The sequence below is a fragment of the Coregonus clupeaformis genome, chromosome 4, assembly GCF_020615455.1.
Source record: "Coregonus clupeaformis isolate EN_2021a chromosome 4, ASM2061545v1, whole genome shotgun sequence".
Lineage (NCBI taxonomy): Eukaryota > Metazoa > Chordata > Actinopteri > Salmoniformes > Salmonidae > Coregonus > Coregonus clupeaformis.
The window spans coordinates 21,963,945-21,982,479 of record NC_059195.1 but is presented as its reverse complement, the minus strand read 5'-3'; the positions used below and the strand labels follow the sequence as shown (position 1 = coordinate 21,982,479).

The window sequence follows — 18,535 nt, the reverse complement described above, 5'->3', positions numbered from 1 at the left end:
CGGCCGCGACTGGGAGACCCATGAGGCGGCGCACAATTGGCCCAGTGTCGTCACGGGTTAGGGGAGGGTTTGGCCGGCTGGGATATCCTTGTCCCATCGCGCTCTAGAGACACTTGTGGCGGCCGGGCGCATGCACGCTGACTTTGGTCACCAGCTGTACGGTGTTTCCTCCAACACATTGGTGCGGCTGGCTTCTGAGTTAAGCAAGCAGTGTGTCAAGAAGCAGTGCGGCTTGGCGGGGTCGTGTTTCGGAGGACGCATGGCTCTCGACCTTCGCCTCTCCCGAGTCCATACGGGAGTTGCAGCGATGGGACAAGACTGTAACTACCAATTGGGGAGAAAAAGGGGTAAAAAGTACCACAAAAAATGATGACCCTGTAAAATGCACCATAGACCATCATGACCTGTGTGTGTGTGCCTTAATTTCATTATTTCCTCATCCCTTTTTTTAGACATTATAGACTTGAAGGAGATCAGAAGGGAGGTTAGAGGTTGCAGCTGGAGTGGTCAATATGCCTAATTGAGGTGAAGAAGGGGGTAAATAGCAAGGGGATGATCATCATCTGACTATGGAAGGTGGTTCACCACTGGTCTGAATGATGAGCAAAAATGCTCTTTCAATAGGAACATTTCATGAGTGAAGAGAGTGATGGAGTAGGCCTATGGGCCACATTTTATGTTTGCAGCTGGTTTCAAAACGAATATGCTCTTCTTTTTTTCCTTCTTTTCTTTTTAGAAAAAAAGCCTGTATGGAGAAAACGGTATCATTGTTATTACAATGAGGCAACTACCTTGACCAAAATACCAAATACAGACACGTCACTTCCAACATTACATCTCCAGTGCAACATTGTATCCAACTTCACATCTGTAACTCCACAGCTGTTGAACGTCAACATGAATCACTACCCACGTCACGTGATTATTCTGGGCGGTTCTTAAACTCTCCGTTACAGGACGGGTTGTAATTTCTGCACTGCAGAGCAGAAATTATCCGTGGTGTGTGACGGTCCGAACACCACGAACGTGAATTTAATCGGCACTAACTAAAGCAAAAAGAGAACATCAAAGGGAAAATAATTCTTTCCGAAGATTTGTTTCCAGAGTATTCTGGCTCGCGGCAGTAAAGAGAGAGCACGAGCAGTGGGTTTGCGTTGTTTTTAGCAAAGCTAGCTCACTGACCGTCCTGCATTCCTGTCTCTGTGTCGTGTGCATGTTGTTGTGATTCGCATTGGCAAAAAACCGAACAAAAATATGAAACAACATAGCCGCAAACAACTCTTGTCCCTGGCGTTCATCGCGTTTTTAGGTGAGTATAGATGCTAGATGGGCACAATAAATACAATGAATCTAACTACAAGAGAATACACCAGAATTCTGTCCTCTAACTTATTTTAACCTCGTTTGCTGGTTAATGTAAAGCTGTTTCTTCGTTTGCGCTACGACTTGCATTGCCCTAGGTTACAGGTCGATGCGGGGCCATACTGAGTTGTTTTTCTTGCTTAGTGGCGCTCGTGCATGACAAAGTCAAGCGGTGCATGTGCGCTTTTGTGTCAATGGGCACCTCACGTGATTCAAAAGTGCTGTGCCTAGTGATAAAAATAAAATAAACTGTAGACATTATGGCCTGTATCATTATTGATGTGTCACTGCACTCATAGTTGTTTTGTTTATTACATTCTCTGCTTGTTTCTTGGCAAGTAACCTATTTAGTAATGTGCTTTGGGATAGAAGCTGGTGGTCATGCGCTGTAAAAGGCCAAGGTATTAGATCTCAATAACATTCGTACAGCCTGTCCTTTGTAATCTTCTCATTGTAGGACAAACTGGGCCTATATGTGACTTAAATGGGTACAGCCAACTAAGATCATATCAAGATATTGGGGAAATTGATAGACAGAGGTAATAAGAGAGACAAAGGGGAAAACAGATCAGTGATACAATGGAACTGATTGTTTGATCATTAAAATATATTGTCTGGGATGATAAACCGAAAGTGATCGATACAGACGAACCAATGATTTATCGAGGACATTTTACTGATATCAATAATAACGATAAAGTAGCTTTAACTTAATTTTTTTCTTAGGGAGTAGGTCAGCTTTAATAATGCAGCTTGTGGCTTCTATCAATGTAATTGTCTGCATCATTTCCAATCGCCCATATATTTTGTTTTGGTAAGTATAGGCTATATTTTAAATAAATATATGTTGTATTAAATATATTTTCCTTTATTATTTTCCCCTAACCCTACGACCCCTCCCCTAATTTGATTAAACTAATGGCCAACAATACTTAGGCTTCTACTTCCAGCTTATACATACATTTTACACTATTCCATTTTTTATTTATTTTTATTTTTTAGTTACCCTCAACCCCACCCATCTATCTCTGAAAACCATCCAGCTTTGATTTCTAATTGCCATATATTTTTCCAACGGTGATGTTTCACCAAAGTTCTGAACCTTTCTATTCTCATAGTTTTTATAGATTGTAAATTAAAGATACATTTTTTTGCTAAGAGTATTATTTTATTGATTGATTGACTATGGCTTTTCAAGTCACCCAGCAGTGCTATTTGCAGAGTTAGCTCCAGGTAAATGTTGCAATTCTTCAGCCATTCCTGAACCTGCAACCAAAAACAAGCTACATAAGGGCAGTACCAAAACAAGTGATCTAATGATTCTGTCTCTTCGCAGCAAAATCTGTAGAGCTGGGATGGTTGTATCCCCCATATATGTATCATTCTATTGGTTGCAAGAATTTTGTATCATAATTTTAAATTTGAAAAACTCTACGTTTTGAATCCAGCGTCGTTTTGTGTATCAGCTCATAAACTATGGAATCAGTACGTCGCAAATCTCTTCCCAACCATTTTGAAAGCTGTATGGCGCAGCTGTCCATTGTTTGGCCTTAAATTAAACTTGTATACTTTCTTATTTATCACAATTTTCTTTTATCAATTTTTGTCTTTAATGCAGGGCCGACAGACAAGTTCCTTACTTCTACCCCTTCCACTTGCCTCCTCAATCTTTGCAGTAATGCTGCAATCAGTTGGTTGTAATTTTGGATAGAGCAGATATTCCCATATATTTTTGTTAACTGCATGTGTGACAACTCCACCACTCCTATTTATTACATCATTTACAAATATAATATTGTTTAAAAAAAATAATAATACAGTACCAGTCAAAAGTTTGGACACACCTACTCATTCAAGGTTTTTTCTTTATTTGTACTATTTTCTACATTGTAGAATAATAGTGAAGACATCAAAACTATGAAATAACACATATGGAATCATGTAGTAGCCAAAAAAGTGTTAAACAAATCAAAATATATTTGAGATTTTTCAAAGTAGCCTTGATGACAGCTTTGCACACTCTTGGCATTCTCTCAACCAGCTTCATGAGGAACGTTTTTGCAACAGTGTTGAAGGAGTTCCCACATATACTGAGCACTTGTTGACTGCTTTTCCTTCACTCTGTGGTCCAACTCATCCCAAACCATCTCAATTGGGTTGTGGTCGGGTGATTTGTGGAGGCCAGGTCATCTGATGCAGCACTCATCACTCTCCTTGGTCAAATAGCCCTTACACAGCCTGGAGGTGTGTTTTGGGTCAATGTCCTGTTGAAAAACAAATGATAGTCCCACTAATCGCAAACCAGATGGGATGGCGTATCGCTGCAGAATGCTGTGGTAGCCATGCTGGTTAAGTGTGCCTTGAATTCTAAATAAATCAGTGTCACCAGCAAAGCACCCCCACACCATCACATCTCCTCCTCCATGCTTCACGATGGGAACCACACATGCAGAGATCATCCGTTCACCTAATATGCGTCTCACAAAGACACGGTGGTTGGAACCAAAAATCTCAAATTTGGACTCATCAGACCAAAGCACAGATTTCCACCGGTCTAATGTCCATTGCGCTCGTGTTTCTTGGCCCAAGCAAGTCTCTTCTTCTTATTATTGGTGTCCTTTAGTAGTGGTTTCTTTGCAGCAATTTGACCATGAAGGCCTGGTTCATGCAGTCTCTTCTGAACAGTCAGTTTCAGAATGGGTGGCAAGGAATAAGTTAGTCCTAAATCTTTCAAAAACTAAAAGCATTGTATCTGGGAAAAATCATTTACTAAACCCTAAACCTCAACTAAATCTTGTAATGAATAATGTGGAAATTGAGCAAGTTGAGGAGACTAAATTGCTTGGAGCAACCCTGGATTGTAAACTGTCATGGTCAAAACAAATTGATACAACAGTAGCTAGGATGGGGAGAAGTCTGTCTATAATAAAGCGCTGCTCTGCATTCTTAACAGCACTATCAACAAGGCAGGTCCTACATGCCCTAGTTTTGTCGCACCTGACCACAATCATGTGGTCAGGTGCCACAGAGGTACTTTGGAAAATTGCAATTGGCTCAGAACAGGGCAGCACGGCTGGCCCTTGGATGTACACAGAGAGCTAACATTAATAATATGCATGTCAATCTCTCCTGGCTCAAAGTGGAGGAGAGATTGACTTCATCACTACTTGTATTTGTGACTACTTGTATTACATGTTGAATGAACCGAGCTGTCTATTTGAACTACTGGCGCACAGCTCGGACACCCATGCATACCCCACAAGACATGCCACCAGAGGTCTCTTCACAGTCCCCAAGTCCAGAACAGACTATGGGAGGCGCACAGTACTACATAGAGCCATGGCTACATGGAACTCTATTCCACATCAAGTTACTCGTGCCAGTAGTAAAATTAGATTTAAAAAACAGATACAAATACACCTAATGGAACAGCGGGAACTTTGAAGCAACACAAACATAGACACATGCATACAAACACACAATAACATAAGCACTATACACACATGTACACATAGATTTTGTATTATAGATATGTGGTAGAGTAGAGGCCTGAGGGCACACACTTAATATGTTGTGAAATCTATTATGAATGTGTTATGTTTTTAAAATGTATAACTGCCTTAATTTTGCAGTTAACTCCTAATGAATTTATCCTCTGCAGCAGATGTAACTCTGGGTCTTCCTTTCCTGTGGCGGTCCTCATGAGAGCCAGTTTCATCGTAGCGCTTAATGGTTTTTGCGACTGCACTTGAAGAAACTTCCAAAGTTCTTGACATTTTCCAGATTGACTGATCTTCATGTCTTAAAGTAGTGATGGACTGTCGTTTCTCTTTGCTTATTCGAGCTGTTCTTGCCATAATATGGACTTGGTCTTTTACCAAATAGGGCTATCTTCTGTATACCCTCCCTACCTTGTCACAACACAACTGATTGGTTCAAACGCATTAAGAAGGAAATACATTCCACAAATGAACTTTTAAGAAGGCACACCTGTTAATTGAAATGCATTCCAGGTGACTACCTCATGAAGCTGGTTGAGAGAATGCCAAGCGTGTGCAAAGCGGTCATCAAGGCAAAGGGTGGCTACTTTGAAGAATCTCTAATATATTTTGATTTGTTTAACACGTTTTTGGTTCCTACATGATTCCATTATTGTTATTTCATAGTTTTGATGTCTTCACTATTATTCTATAATGTAGAAAATAGCAAAAAAATAAAGAAAAACCCTTGAACGAGTAGGTGTATCCAAACTTTTGACTGGTACTGGATGTTTATTTTGTATTTTTATCGATTAGTATATTTGAGTTTAACCATAATATTTGTTCTCTTTTCTGCTAGATTAAACTGAAATTGCAACCAGCTTTCTATGGTTGTTTTAAAAATAGCGATATTTTGGAGATTATTTCATTTTCAAATAACCGAAAGTGAGAGGTTGTAATCTACAATGAAGGGAAAAAGACCATTCTTGAACACTGGGTGATCCATTCTTACTAATCTGCTAGAGAACCAGTTCAGATTTAAGTATAGCTTTTGTATGACTGAAGCGTTTAGTGAGAGGTCCAATATTTATTTAATCATTTCTGCCCTCCATATTCATTATATAAATAGGCCTGTTTAATTTTATCTGGCTTGCCGTTCCAAATAAGGTGGAATATTTTTTTGCTCATATAATAAATAAATACAAGTATTTCGCTGTAGGCAGGGCCATAAGTAAATAGGTAACCATGGATATGACTAAATCTGCTAATATGGGCTATTGCCAACAGCACAGTTGATAGCCACAACATTTAAAGTAGTAGTAGTAGTAGTAGTAGGTGTCTGTGTAGCTCAGTTGGTAGAGCATGGTGCTTGCAACGCCAGGGTTGTGGGTTCGTTTCCCACGGGGGACCAGTATGAAAATGTATGCACTCACTAACTGTAAGTCGCTCTGGATAAGAGCGTCTGCTAAATGACTAAAATGTAGTAGTTTTAAGGGTAATATAAAAATAGGAACTGGTGCACACTGTTAAAAATGTATCGTTATTGTGATTCAGTCAATTTATCGTGATATGGATTTTTGTCCATTTCACACACACACAATACAAATACTCATTCCCTTACTGTACACACACACAGGCAGAGTAAACCCACAACTAAAATTGTTCTCCAAGAGTTGCTGAATATTTTTGACATTTTAGGCTAAGTTTTCCTCCTTTATTCATACCTTGGTTCAAAAGCAAGGTAGTAGTGACAGTGTTCAGTAGTATTTTTCTGTGCACAGAGAGATAGACGGACATCAGCCGAAGAGAATTTGAGCGATGGCATCAGTAATGATGTAGCCTTGGAAGCCACATGAGGCTAATAATGATGAAAGTGACTGTATTGTAGAAATGAACCAAGTAGAACAGACATGCTTCTTCATTCAAATGGTTCTTTAAAAAACTTTTTGTGGTGTGACCCACTAAAGCTTTTGGAATTTTCATGTGACTGCAAAATAAATGGAACCAGAGTTGTTTGTTGTTGTTACCACCCAGTTTTAAGCCAACCCATTAAAGGAATTAGCCACAACATTACCCCAAGGTTACTGACCTACTCAATGGGTGCATCTCAATAGTCTCAAGTGGCTCCCTTCATCTCCTCTCCTTCGTCTGCATTTATCTGATGATAACACATGATAGGTGAAAGCAACATTATGGTGATGAATGCCTGCAGAGGTCAAGTTCTTTCACATCTATGCAAATATGGCAGAGGAGAGGAGGCCACTCAAGCCTAATGAGATGCACCCTGTGAGACCTAACCACCAGCTAGCTAAGGATCGGACCGAGCTGTATCTTTTTTCTATCCATGCATGGAGTCTGTGATTGTAGACTGGCATTGGCTGTTTGACTTAATTGACTTAGTGTTACATCATTACAGCGGTCACGTTGCATCAGAGCTTTGCTGCCACTGATGTCCCGCCCACTGCTGCTGCCCCTCAAACCACGGCTCTGCCTCCTGCGCCCCCAGCCCGGCCTGAGAGGGGCAACTACACTGTAACCAATGGCAACGGGACCGTCTGTCTGATGGCCCGTATGGGACTGCAGCTCAACATCCGCTTCAGCTCTGCCTCTCTCAATAATGTACGCACACGGACACACATACTTGCACGTACTTGCAGCCTAGGCACTCACTCACTCTCACACCAACCCGTGTCTTGTCCTGTGTGTGCAGACTGTGCAAGACGTGGTGAACCTCCAGCCCAACGTGACTAAGAGCTCAGGGTCATGTGACTCGGACAGTGCCACCCTGATGCTGATGGCTGATGAGGAGAAAACCAACCTCACCTTCCTTTTCTCCCTGGTCAGAGCTCTCTTACCTTTTTTTGCTTCTCTTTACTTTCTCTCGTTCTCTCTTTGGCTGTACCTTTCACCTCATCCAGACACAGACAGACAAAGAGACACACACACACACAATACAAATACTCATTCCCTTACTGTACACACACACAGGCAGAGTAAACCCACAGAATGGAAATGTCCTGGTACCTGGTGTTACCAGCAGGATTGTAGTGTGTAGGGGGAATGGAGGTGATGGATGGCAGACTACTGATCTCTACATGATGATTGGTTTATTCTTTTTCTCATCAGTACATGCATAAATAAGGTAGTCTTCTGTATCAGTAGTACAAACCTTTCCGCACTAACACAAGATGGAGCCTCATGAACAAGCAGAAAACAGGCACTCATGACTTGGATTGTTCCATGCTGGCTTAAATGGAGTGGGTTTGGCTCTGTAATCCTGTGTGTCATCATTGGTTCTCTTGTGTCTGCAGAATGCCACGTCCAGTAAGTACCACCTGAGTGGAGTGATCCTGTCTGCAGTCTGGCTGGACATGAGTGGTGAGTCTGGATCCATAGTTCAACAGATCATCTGTGCAGCATTTAATCTAGTGAATAATGCATGCACATGATCCATCTATCCTCTTATAACCTCAGTCTGTCATGTATGCAGTTTTTCCAGTGTTGACACCCCTCTATAATCCTCCCTTTCCCACAATGCATCCCCCACCTGGTCCTACTGTAACTTCTTCTTGTCCTTATCCGCCTCTCCCATCCTTTCTTTCTCCTTTTTCACAGCCCTCCCTTTCCTTTCTTTTCATCCTCTTTTCCATTATATTCAGTTTTCTCTTCCCTTTCTCACGCCACCCATAACCTCGCCCTCCTTCTCTACCTCCATCCCTTCTTCTCAACATATCTCGCTCTCCCTGTCGTCCCTCCAGAGCCCTTCTCAGCCAGTAACAGTAGTCTGGACTACCTGCGCGGTACCCTGGGGCATAGTTACGTGTGTCATGAAGAGCAGACTCTGGCTGTGGCTGTGAACTTCTCTCTCAACACCTTCCAGCTGCAGGTGCAGCCCTTCGGCCTAACCAGGGACCAGTTTGGAGCAGGTACTGTACTGGGTGTTACTATGGGACTGTCACCATTTAAAATGTGTTATTTTAGGAAGGTGGTTGTTATCCACATTTCTGAGATTGGAGTAATAATTAGATTATAATGATGGTCACTCAGTCAACTTCTGCTTTTTCTTGTCTTTCCATCTCTTATTTTTTTTCCACCATTTTCTTTCTCTCTCCATTGGTGTATCTCATTCCCCCTCTCTCACTGTCTCTCTCAATCCCTCCAGCGGAGGAGTGTCAGCTGGATGAGGATGACATGTTGATCCCCATCATCGTGGGCGCTGCGCTGGCCAGCCTGGTCCTCATTGTCCTTGTGGCCTACCTTATCGGCAGGAAGAGGAGCCACGCCGGGTACCAGACTATCTGACATTACTACCTGTCAACTGGTCTTACCCTAGAATCCTTGCTGCCACCTCCTCCCCTTCATGGGGTCGATTTGCGCTTTCAGGACTGTATAATAAAAAAAGGGAATCTGCTGAGAGATTGTAATGACATAACAAAACACTCTTGACACAGTCACTTAACATTGCAGGAGGGGATGGTGTGGTGGAGTGCTCAAACCATATGCTGAATAATAATCCACACTCACTCTGCGTAGCCTATGGTATTTTATCATGCTTACATTTTACTGGTCTCTGACAAAAGCACTTTGGGTTCCTCTAGGAATGGATTGAGGTAATTTGATGGTAAAGCAGTTGAGGTCTGCAGAGAGAGGGACTCATTAATTTATGGTGATCAGAGAGTAACACTAGCCCAGTCCACAAACAACCCTATAGCCCCTACCCCCTAAATAACTTGGAATCTCCACCTTGCGTCTGATTAGTACATTTGCGGGGCAAGAGGGAGTGTAACAATGAACTGAAACTGAATTGACAGAACGAGCGTCATGCTACACTAGAATGAAGGGACGTGGTGGGCGTATGCTCTACTTACACATTGGAATTTCATTGCACTGTACAATGGCAGTTATGAAACTTGACTACCATGTTACTACCTAACCTAAAGATGATATGGATGAAAATGCTGTTACTCAGCATGTTGGCACAGTGGAGGAAATGTATTATGTGCCAGTGCTTTTCCCCTCGTAGCAGTGACTTAAACCTGGTTTTATGAATACTGGTACTACCAATTATAGTTACATTATTAATACACAGTGATTTTTTTTGCTACTTTTTTTTGTTGGTACTTCCAGTGATATATTAAGGGGAGTGGTTGTTACAGTAAAGTTACATGGTGTTCACAAAGGCCGAATACTAGCTCAAAATGTAACTGGACATTTGAGTGAATAGTTCAGTTATAGGTTGTTTTCTTAAGTTAGGATTCGGGCTATTATAGTTAGAACAATTTTAGGGAGTTGGAGTTACTGTCAATAGTACAACGCCATTTTAGAAAGGACAGAATTTTGCCACCCCAAAATAATTTGAAATGCCCTTGCCAAATGGAATCTGTGCCTCGCCACTTACAAGAAGGATGGGATCTATGCCAATGTTATTGTTTCTCTCACTCATATATATATATATATATATATATATATATATTATATGTCTCAAATGACAGACACCCTATTCCCCATGTAGTGCACATCTTATTTGGGTGATATTTGGGACACAGCTTTTCGCTCTACACAGCGTGACTTGTTAGGGACATTATTTTTTGGGGATTTGCCTGGCCTATTGAATGATCATAGAGGATACATTGTTTGTAGTGAAAGGGGGAAGTAAAAATGATGTGCATTTTTGTTCTACCCCTCATCTAGAAGTGTTAATATCCATATGTAGTGATTTAGGGCTAGATTCAATCTGTATCAGATCTGCGTCATAGCGAGATTGAAATGTTCCTGCGTTCGGAGACTGCATTAACGTTAAGCGCTGCATATGTCAACTCAATCAGAAATTACCTTCATTTTAATGCGGCTGTTCCGCAATACAGATTGAATCCAGCCCTTAAGGTTTTAAAGATAATGTTTTAATTGTTTTCTAAAAGCGGAGGCCAATAAAAAGGAGCTGAGGAATGAGCTCTATGTACAGTTTGTCTTGTGGTGTTTGATATAACCCTTGGTTCTATTCAAGATTGCTTGTATTTGGGAACACAAATCGCTAAGCTTGGAGAACAAAGTGATAGGCTACGTGATACATTTTGCTTAAATTCTCACTTTTAATCGACAGTAATTAACTTGCAATTAAAGGTAACAGTGAGAGAGCAGCCATTTGTTGCAAATAGAGTCGAGAAAGACTTCGGTCCAATTCCCTACCCTTTAAGCCAGTCAAATTCGAACTTGAGGTATGATCGCACACACATATTGCGTAAATCATTCATTGATGTCAATGCAAAATGATTGCACAAACTTACATGCACACTTCAAGTTAGGATTCGGGCATAAGTGTGCACTTGCTCACTCTCCATCATGGATTTTAAAGCATTGGGATGGTGTAAGTATGGGCTTGAGAGTTTTCACCACATCTTTCTCCCCAGGTAATTCCGGAGTTGAAGATGGTACACTTTGGGGAGAATTGGACTACATAGGACCACAGGAAAAGTGCAAAAAGTACAGAATTACTGTTTAATGCTTTTTACAACACAAAGAATAATCTTTGGCTAGATGGGGGTACTACAATCTCAGAAGAGTGATTGCCATGTCATCATATTTATAGTGGTTCCTGAGATATTAAACATTTCTCCAGATGTTGTTAGATCTGATAATCTGTGTAGCGCAATGAAGATGACCTGGAACAAGCCCAGGATAACTACAGGGTGATTGCCTTAGAGAGGTTATTAGTGGTGGAGGAGTGGTCAAGGGCGGAGTCTGGACATCTCAGCCACTATGCGTTCTCGGCATGTCTCCCTTAGTTTAGTGATGGTTGCCATGGAGAGACTTCCTGGTTCCCTGAAGATTTCCTGTCAATATCAGGAAAAGGAGAAAGGCATTTGTAAACTGTTTGTGGACCAGAGTTCACTGGTGAAGTTGTCCATAGATGCTGATCTAAAGTCTCTTTTGCATTTCCTTACTCATGGTTAAAGACGCACTTCAGCTATTTTTGACCTTTTCCTGTTGAAAAACAATATCCCAAATATAAATCGTAATGTACACACACTTAAGGGTAAAAATTGTTTTTTAGATCAGTGGTTCCCAAACTGTGGGGAATGCACAAGGTGCAATTTTGAAATTGGATAGTGCATCATCAGTTTCCCTCTTGTCATGTCAGTCATTGCATACCTTAGAGAGCTATTTATAACTCATCAGAAATGTCCAGATCAACAAGCCCATGTCAGCTAACATTTGAGCTAGTTTTTTTAGCCCATAGATTGTTGTAACGTTTCAGTCACTCAAATATCACATGAAAACACATTAGACATGGCAAAATCTATAGAGTCGCAAGAAAATGAGCTTTAAAACTGAAAATATTCTCTCCAACAACAAGAGGGGTGTGAACAGTTTGCGTCATGAACAGTGCTTGTGCCCATAGAAATAGATGTGGCGGGCGCAAGATGTTCCCCAATGCTGGAAGGGGGCCTGAGTGAAAACGTTTGGGAACCCCTGTTTTAGACAAACTTCAAGAGTTGGCTATTCAAGGAGTTGGTCTGATGCGTTAACTCTCATCGGCCTCCCCCTTGCTTGTGGGAACAATAGAGGAGCAATAGAGGTCAGGGCCCTCCCACCCACTTGTGCCATGTCATACCTAGACCACCTATTGAGATGTGCTTTTTGTTAAATGCCCAGTGCAGTCGAACATGTGTTTTTTAAAATATATTTCCACACTATGAGGTTGGAATAAAACTGTGAAAATTATGATAATGCCCTTTTCGTGTAAGAGCTGTTTGAACAGACCACCTGAAATTTCAGCCTGTTTTGGTGGGATGGCGTTTTGGCATGCCTGGTGACATCACCAGGTGGTAAATTAGTTAACAGACCAATAAGAAAGAGAGTTCCAAACCTCTCTGCCAATAACAGCTGGTTTTCAGTTTTCCCCTCCCCACTCAGACCACTCCCAGACAGTCCGAGCAAAATTATTGTTTGAGAAGCTATTTGTTTCTTTTTGACCATTTTAATTTAAAACAATCACAGTAAGAAATGATTTGATATTGAGATAGAAATGGCTGCATTGGACCTTTAAGGTTAGTATTTGTATATGGTGAACAGATCCTAGATCTTTGCCTATGGTTACTTCTCTTCTGGAGTAGCTTACCTGCATGAAGGTGTGGCAGTCGTTTGTGAAGGCTCCCTGGGTGATCAGTTTGAAGCGCTCACACAGCTCTACCATGGAGCGGGCCTGCACGATCTCAGCCTGGTGGTGGCGGATCAGAGTCAGGGCCACGCGGAACAGGATCTTAGAACCCTCGTAGAACAGGCAGTCCCAGATCCGCAGAACCGTCTGAGCGAAAGAAAAAGACAAAATATAATAATTAGACCCAGACTTTACCAACACATCACACACTACCCCAATCCGCTTCACCTCTACAGGCAGGACATCGATGTAGAGGCAGATGAACCATCGGGAGACCACCAGGGTCCACATGACATTGTGTTGGGCCATGGCCTGGCACACAGCCGGGGCTTTGACCCTCACCAGCTCGCCCAACACCTCCTGGTCTGTCTTCAACCCCAGCATGGCCGGGCTGTAGTAGTCTACAACACAACAAGGACAGCTCAGGTTAATTCAGTTCAGTGTGCGACAAGAGGTTGTGTGTGTGTGTACATAGATGGTATATATCCTGGAACCTAAGATACATCCTGCGTTTGCTCATCTCGTAATGTGAGCTTGACATACCAACAACAAACACAGTCTTACCACAAGCCACGTGACCATGGTGCTATTCCAGAAGCAGCTCCCAAAATACACAGAAGGGAGAATCCTCAACAAACAAATTGGTCTACTACTATGACTATGCAAACTTCACCACACATATCCTCTCACACAACCAGACAGACAGACAACAGGAGTGTGTGGGACTAACCGGAGAGTATTCTTCCCAACAAAGAGTCCATGAGCCAGAAGGACTTCTCTTCATCCTTAGTGATGATGATGAGGTAGCCTGCAATGAAGTTCATACCCTAGAATAGAGAAAGAAACAATAACTCCCTTCACACACACAGAAACCTGTGCACACATGGTATGTACCCACAATGCACACACTTTAGAGGACAGGTGAGGTATAGGCAGTTATTACAGCCACAGGCAGACAGAACAGGTACACACAGAAGAGGCGACAGTAGACGTACTGTACACATGTTAGGTAAACAAAGGTAAGCAAGACAGACACAGGAGACTGGTGAAATCCATCCAACAGATGATTTATAGTATCTATAAGGCCCAGTACCTGGCAGTATCCCACAGCCTGGTTGTGGTGTCCATATGCCAGCAGCACGTTGTACAGGGCCTTCTGCAGACAGGGCTCTGAGCTGTTCCGGAACTGCACGTTGTCAGGGAACGTCCTGTGCATGTCTGCCGAGACAGGGCACTCAACCATCAGCCAATCATCGTGAAGGAAGCATCAGGGTCTCGTTCATTAGACACCAAATGGAAGAAAATTTGTGATACAAATGTAAAATGCATGTTAAACATCCTTACTACCAATGAAATTCCTGTTTAACAATTGTCCGAACAATCAGAGATAGCTGCAATATTTTCCGCCTCCGCTGGCGTGGATTCGCCCATAAAACATTTTATATTGCAACCCAGGTGCATCCACGGCAGGTGGGGGGAGTTTAGTAGAGGTGAATACAATGGGCTTACAGTACCTATCCTGACGGTCTCCTCCAGCTTGGCATCGTGCTGCTGCTCGGTGCCAAGCAGAGAGTGGTAGTACCCTGGGTTCTTTTCCAGCTGCTCCTGGGCACCGCTGGCTGCCATCCAGATCTGGGCTCGGTGCTCGTTGGGCACACCCTTACGCACGTACCGCTTCACTAAGAGAACCGAAACCATGACTACAGTCAAAACTCATAATGCAAATATAGAATGCAAATCATTATTCAATATGTGTATGTGTTGTGTGTTTTTCCCTCTCTCTGTGTATGTGTGTGTGTGTGCATGCATCACACCCTTCAGGTTCTTCTCCATGTGGCCTTTCCCCTGTAGGAGTTTGGACCACTTGGTGGACCTTCTGGTGAGCACGGCTACATACTCAGCCATCATCTCCTCATAGGACTCATAACCCTCAGGCATCTCAAACCCATATGAGTCCACCCTAGAGAGATAATGCAGGGTCAGTCTGAGAACACACACACAGAAAAAAACGATGGATCTACAGTGAGGGAAAAAAATATTTGATCCCCTGCTGATTTTGTACATTTGCCTACTGACAAAGACATGATCAGTCTATAATTTTAATGGTAGGTTTATTTGAACAGTGAGACACAGAATAACAACAACAAAATTCCAGAAAAACGCATGTCAAAAATGTTATAAATTGATTAGCATTTTAATGAGGGAAATAAGTATTTGACCCCTCTGCAAAACATGACTTAGTACTTGGTGGCAAAACCCTTGTTGGCAATCACAGAGGTCAGACGTTTCTTGTAGTTGGCCACCAGGTTTGCACACATCTCAGGAGGGATTTTGTCCCACTCCTCTTTGCAGATCTTCTCCAAGTCATTAAAGTTTTGAGCCTGACGTTTGGCAACTCGAACCTTCAGCTCCCTCCACAGATGTTCTATGGGATTAAGGTCTGGAGACTAGCTAGGCCACTCCAGGACCTTAATGTGCTTTTCTTGAGCCACTCCTTTGTTGCCTTGGCCGTGTGTTTTGGGTCATTGTCATGCTGGAATACCCATCCACGTCCCATTTTCAATGCCCTGGCTGAGGGAAGGAGGTTCTCACCCAAGATTAGACGGTACATGGCCCCGTCCATCGTCCCTTTGATGCGGTGAAGTTGTCCTGTCCCCTTAGCAGAAAAACACCCCCAAAGCATAATGTTTCCACCTCCATGTTTGACGGTGGGGATGGTGTTCTTGGGGTCATAGGCAGCATTCCTCCTCCTCCAAACACGGCGAGTTGAGTTGATGCCAAATAGCTCGATTTTGGTCTCATCTGACCACAACACTTTCACCCAGTTCTCCTCTAAATCATTCAGATGTTCATTGGCAAACTTCAGACGGCACTGTATATGTACTTTCTTGAGCAGGGGGACCTTGCGGGCGCTGCAGGATTTCAGTCCTTCACGGCGTAGTGTGTTACCAATTGTTTTCTTGGTGACTATGGTCCCAGCTGCCTCGAGATCATTGACAAGATCATCCCGTGTAGTTCTGGGCTGATTCCTCACTGTTCTCATGATCATTGCAACTCCATGGAGCCCCAGGCCGAGGGAGATTGACAGTTATTTTGTGTTTCTTCCATTTGCGAATAATCGCACCAACTGTTGTCACCTTCTCACCAAGCTGCTTGGCGATGGTCTTATAGCCCATTCCAGCCTTGTGTAGGTCTACAATCTTGTCCCTGACATCCTTGGAGAGCTCTTTGGTCTTGGCCATGGTGGAGAGTTTGGAATCTGATTGATTGATTGCTTGTGTGGACAGGTGTCTTTTATACAGGTAACAAACTGAGATTAGGAGCACTTCCTTTAAGAGTGTGCTCCTAATCTCAGCTCGTTACCTGTATAAAAGACACCTGCGAGCCAGAAATCTTTCTGATTGAGAGGGGGTCAAATAGTTATTTCCCTCATTAAAATGCAAATCAATTTATAACATTTTTGACATGGGTTTTTCTTGATTTTTTTGTTGTTATTCTGTCTCTCACTGTTCAAATAAACCTACCATTAAAATTATAGACTGATCATTTCTTTGTCAGTGGGCAAACTTACAAAATCAGCAGGGGATCAAATACTTTTTTCCCCTCACTGTATATGACCCACATTCTAGACCCAGTAGACTGCATTGATCACAGAGGGATGCCAGTGTGGGTTAAAAGCTTGGAACTTATAGCATAGTGATAGTCAGATGACTTGACATTGGCCAAGCCTTAGCTACAATAACCTGGACTAGATGACATGATGTTCAATCAACCCGTGTTAAATTACAACCCTAGAGAATGAAACTGCATATCAAAAACCAAGCCAAAAGAAGGAAGATCTTGAGAGAGAAGTTCAAACACCCCAACAATACATACCATGCAATAAAACAAAAGGTAGATGTTTCACAATTGTGTACTTAATGGCAATTCAGCTGGTAAATGTCAACTTAGTGACATAGACAGTGTAAAGTTAAAGCCAGCTGATTGGCCTACACTAAAAGCCCACCTGGTTAATTATTGTCATGCCATGACGTTGTCACCTGATGCACAACATCATGACAGATGCTGTATAACTTTTCATTGCCAAAAATTGTTTGATCATTACAAGCTTTCATCACAGATAAGTCGGCGACAAATAAATGTATGATACTCGTCAATGCAACAACATAATTCATACAAGGAAATGTCACAACCGTTAGGACCCTACCTGTCATTCGCATTGGTGCTGTTCAGGTGAAGTTGGGAAGTGATCGAGATGTTACCGTTCGTTTCACTCTCCATAGCGGGTAGCCTACTCCTCGGAATTGTCGGTAAAATGTCAAAACGCACTCTCGAACTTAATTTTCTGATCCACCAACTCCAATAGCTGCAGTTACATCAGAAAGCCATAGCCTACTACCATACATTGCCAGTCAGCGGGAGCAAAACACGACGGACTGTAACGACACGGGATGCTCAAAAGTTAATCAGGAGCAATCAATGTCACGAAACAACTTGCAGGCTAATGTGAAATAAATATCGTCATAAAATTTTGAAAAAAACAAACATGGAAAAGTCCATTAATCTACCACCTCTCTTCAGCCCATAAATGAATACGATTCCCCTCCCCTACCTCACCAATGATTAATCGGGAGGCGGGACTTTGGTCTTTGTAAACTCCCCCACACCTCAGGTATATATCCATTCAGTAAATTCTACATTCAGCCCAGTAGGCCTATAGTCCAATAGTGTGCAACTGCAGCCCGCAATTCGGGGCGTTCCTGCATGGACTGCATCCCATTGGTTCCTTCATGAACACCCCCCCCTTGAGCATCCCATTGGTTCCTGCATGAATGTAGAATTAATTAAAAACAAAAAACTTAAATATCACATTTACATAAGTATTCAGACCCTTTACACAGTACTTTGTTGAAGCACCTTTAGCAGCGATTACAGCCTCCAGTCTTCTTGGGTATGACGCTACAAGCTTGGAACACCTCTATTTGGGGAGTTTCTCCTATTATTTTCTGCAGATCCTCTCAAGCTGTCAGATTGGATGGGGAGCGTCGCTGCACAGCTATTTTCAGGTCTCTCCAGAGATGTTAGATCGGGTTCAAGTCCGGGTTCTGGCTGGGCCACTCAAGGACATTCAGAGACTTGTCCCGAAGCCACTCCTGCGTTGTCTTGGCTGTGTGCTTAGGGTCGTTGTCCTGTTGGAAGATGAACCTTCGCCCCAGTCTGAGGTCCTGAGCGCTCTGGAGCAGGTTTTCATCAAGGATCTATCTGTACGTTGCTCCGTTCATCTTTCCCTCCATCCTGACTAGTCTCCCTGTCCCTACCGCTGAAAAACATCCCCACAGCATGATGCTGCCACCACCATACTTCACCGTAGGGATGGTTTTGGCCAGGTGATGAGCGGTGCCTGGTTTCCTCCAGACGTGACGCTTGGCCATCAGGCCACAGAGTTCAATCTTGGTTTCATCATGCCAGAGAATCTTGTTTGTCATGGTCTGAGTGTCCTTTAGGTGCCTTTTGGCAAACTTCAAGCAGGCTGTCA

At 42.7% G+C, this 18,535-nt stretch overlaps 2 protein-coding genes across 2 annotated transcripts; one reads left to right on the top strand and one right to left on the bottom strand.

Annotated features, from left to right (window-relative positions):
• Positions 1–943: 943 nt before the first annotated feature.
• On the top strand, positions 944–10,802 carry LOC121554329 (lysosome-associated membrane glycoprotein 1). Its single transcript, XM_041867848.2, has 6 exons — positions 944–1,309; positions 7,258–7,460; positions 7,552–7,680; positions 8,153–8,219; positions 8,600–8,767; positions 9,004–10,802. The coding sequence occupies exons 1-6, from the start codon at positions 1,255–1,257 to the stop codon at positions 9,141–9,143; spliced, it is 762 nt and encodes a 253-aa protein (XP_041723782.1). The 5' UTR covers positions 944–1,254; the 3' UTR covers positions 9,144–10,802.
• Positions 10,803–11,322: 520 nt separating this feature from the next.
• LOC121554319 (growth hormone-regulated TBC protein 1-A) lies at positions 11,323–17,719 on the bottom strand. The gene is made up of 8 exons (XM_041867837.2): positions 17,207–17,719; positions 14,814–14,959; positions 14,514–14,678; positions 14,093–14,217; positions 13,730–13,826; positions 13,228–13,400; positions 12,961–13,146; positions 11,323–11,671 (listed from the first exon to the last, which is right to left on the bottom strand). The coding sequence occupies exons 1-8, from the start codon at positions 17,278–17,280 to the stop codon at positions 11,567–11,569; spliced, it is 1,071 nt and encodes a 356-aa protein (XP_041723771.1). The 5' UTR covers positions 17,281–17,719; the 3' UTR covers positions 11,323–11,566.
• Between the last annotated feature and the right edge of the window lie 816 nt (positions 17,720–18,535).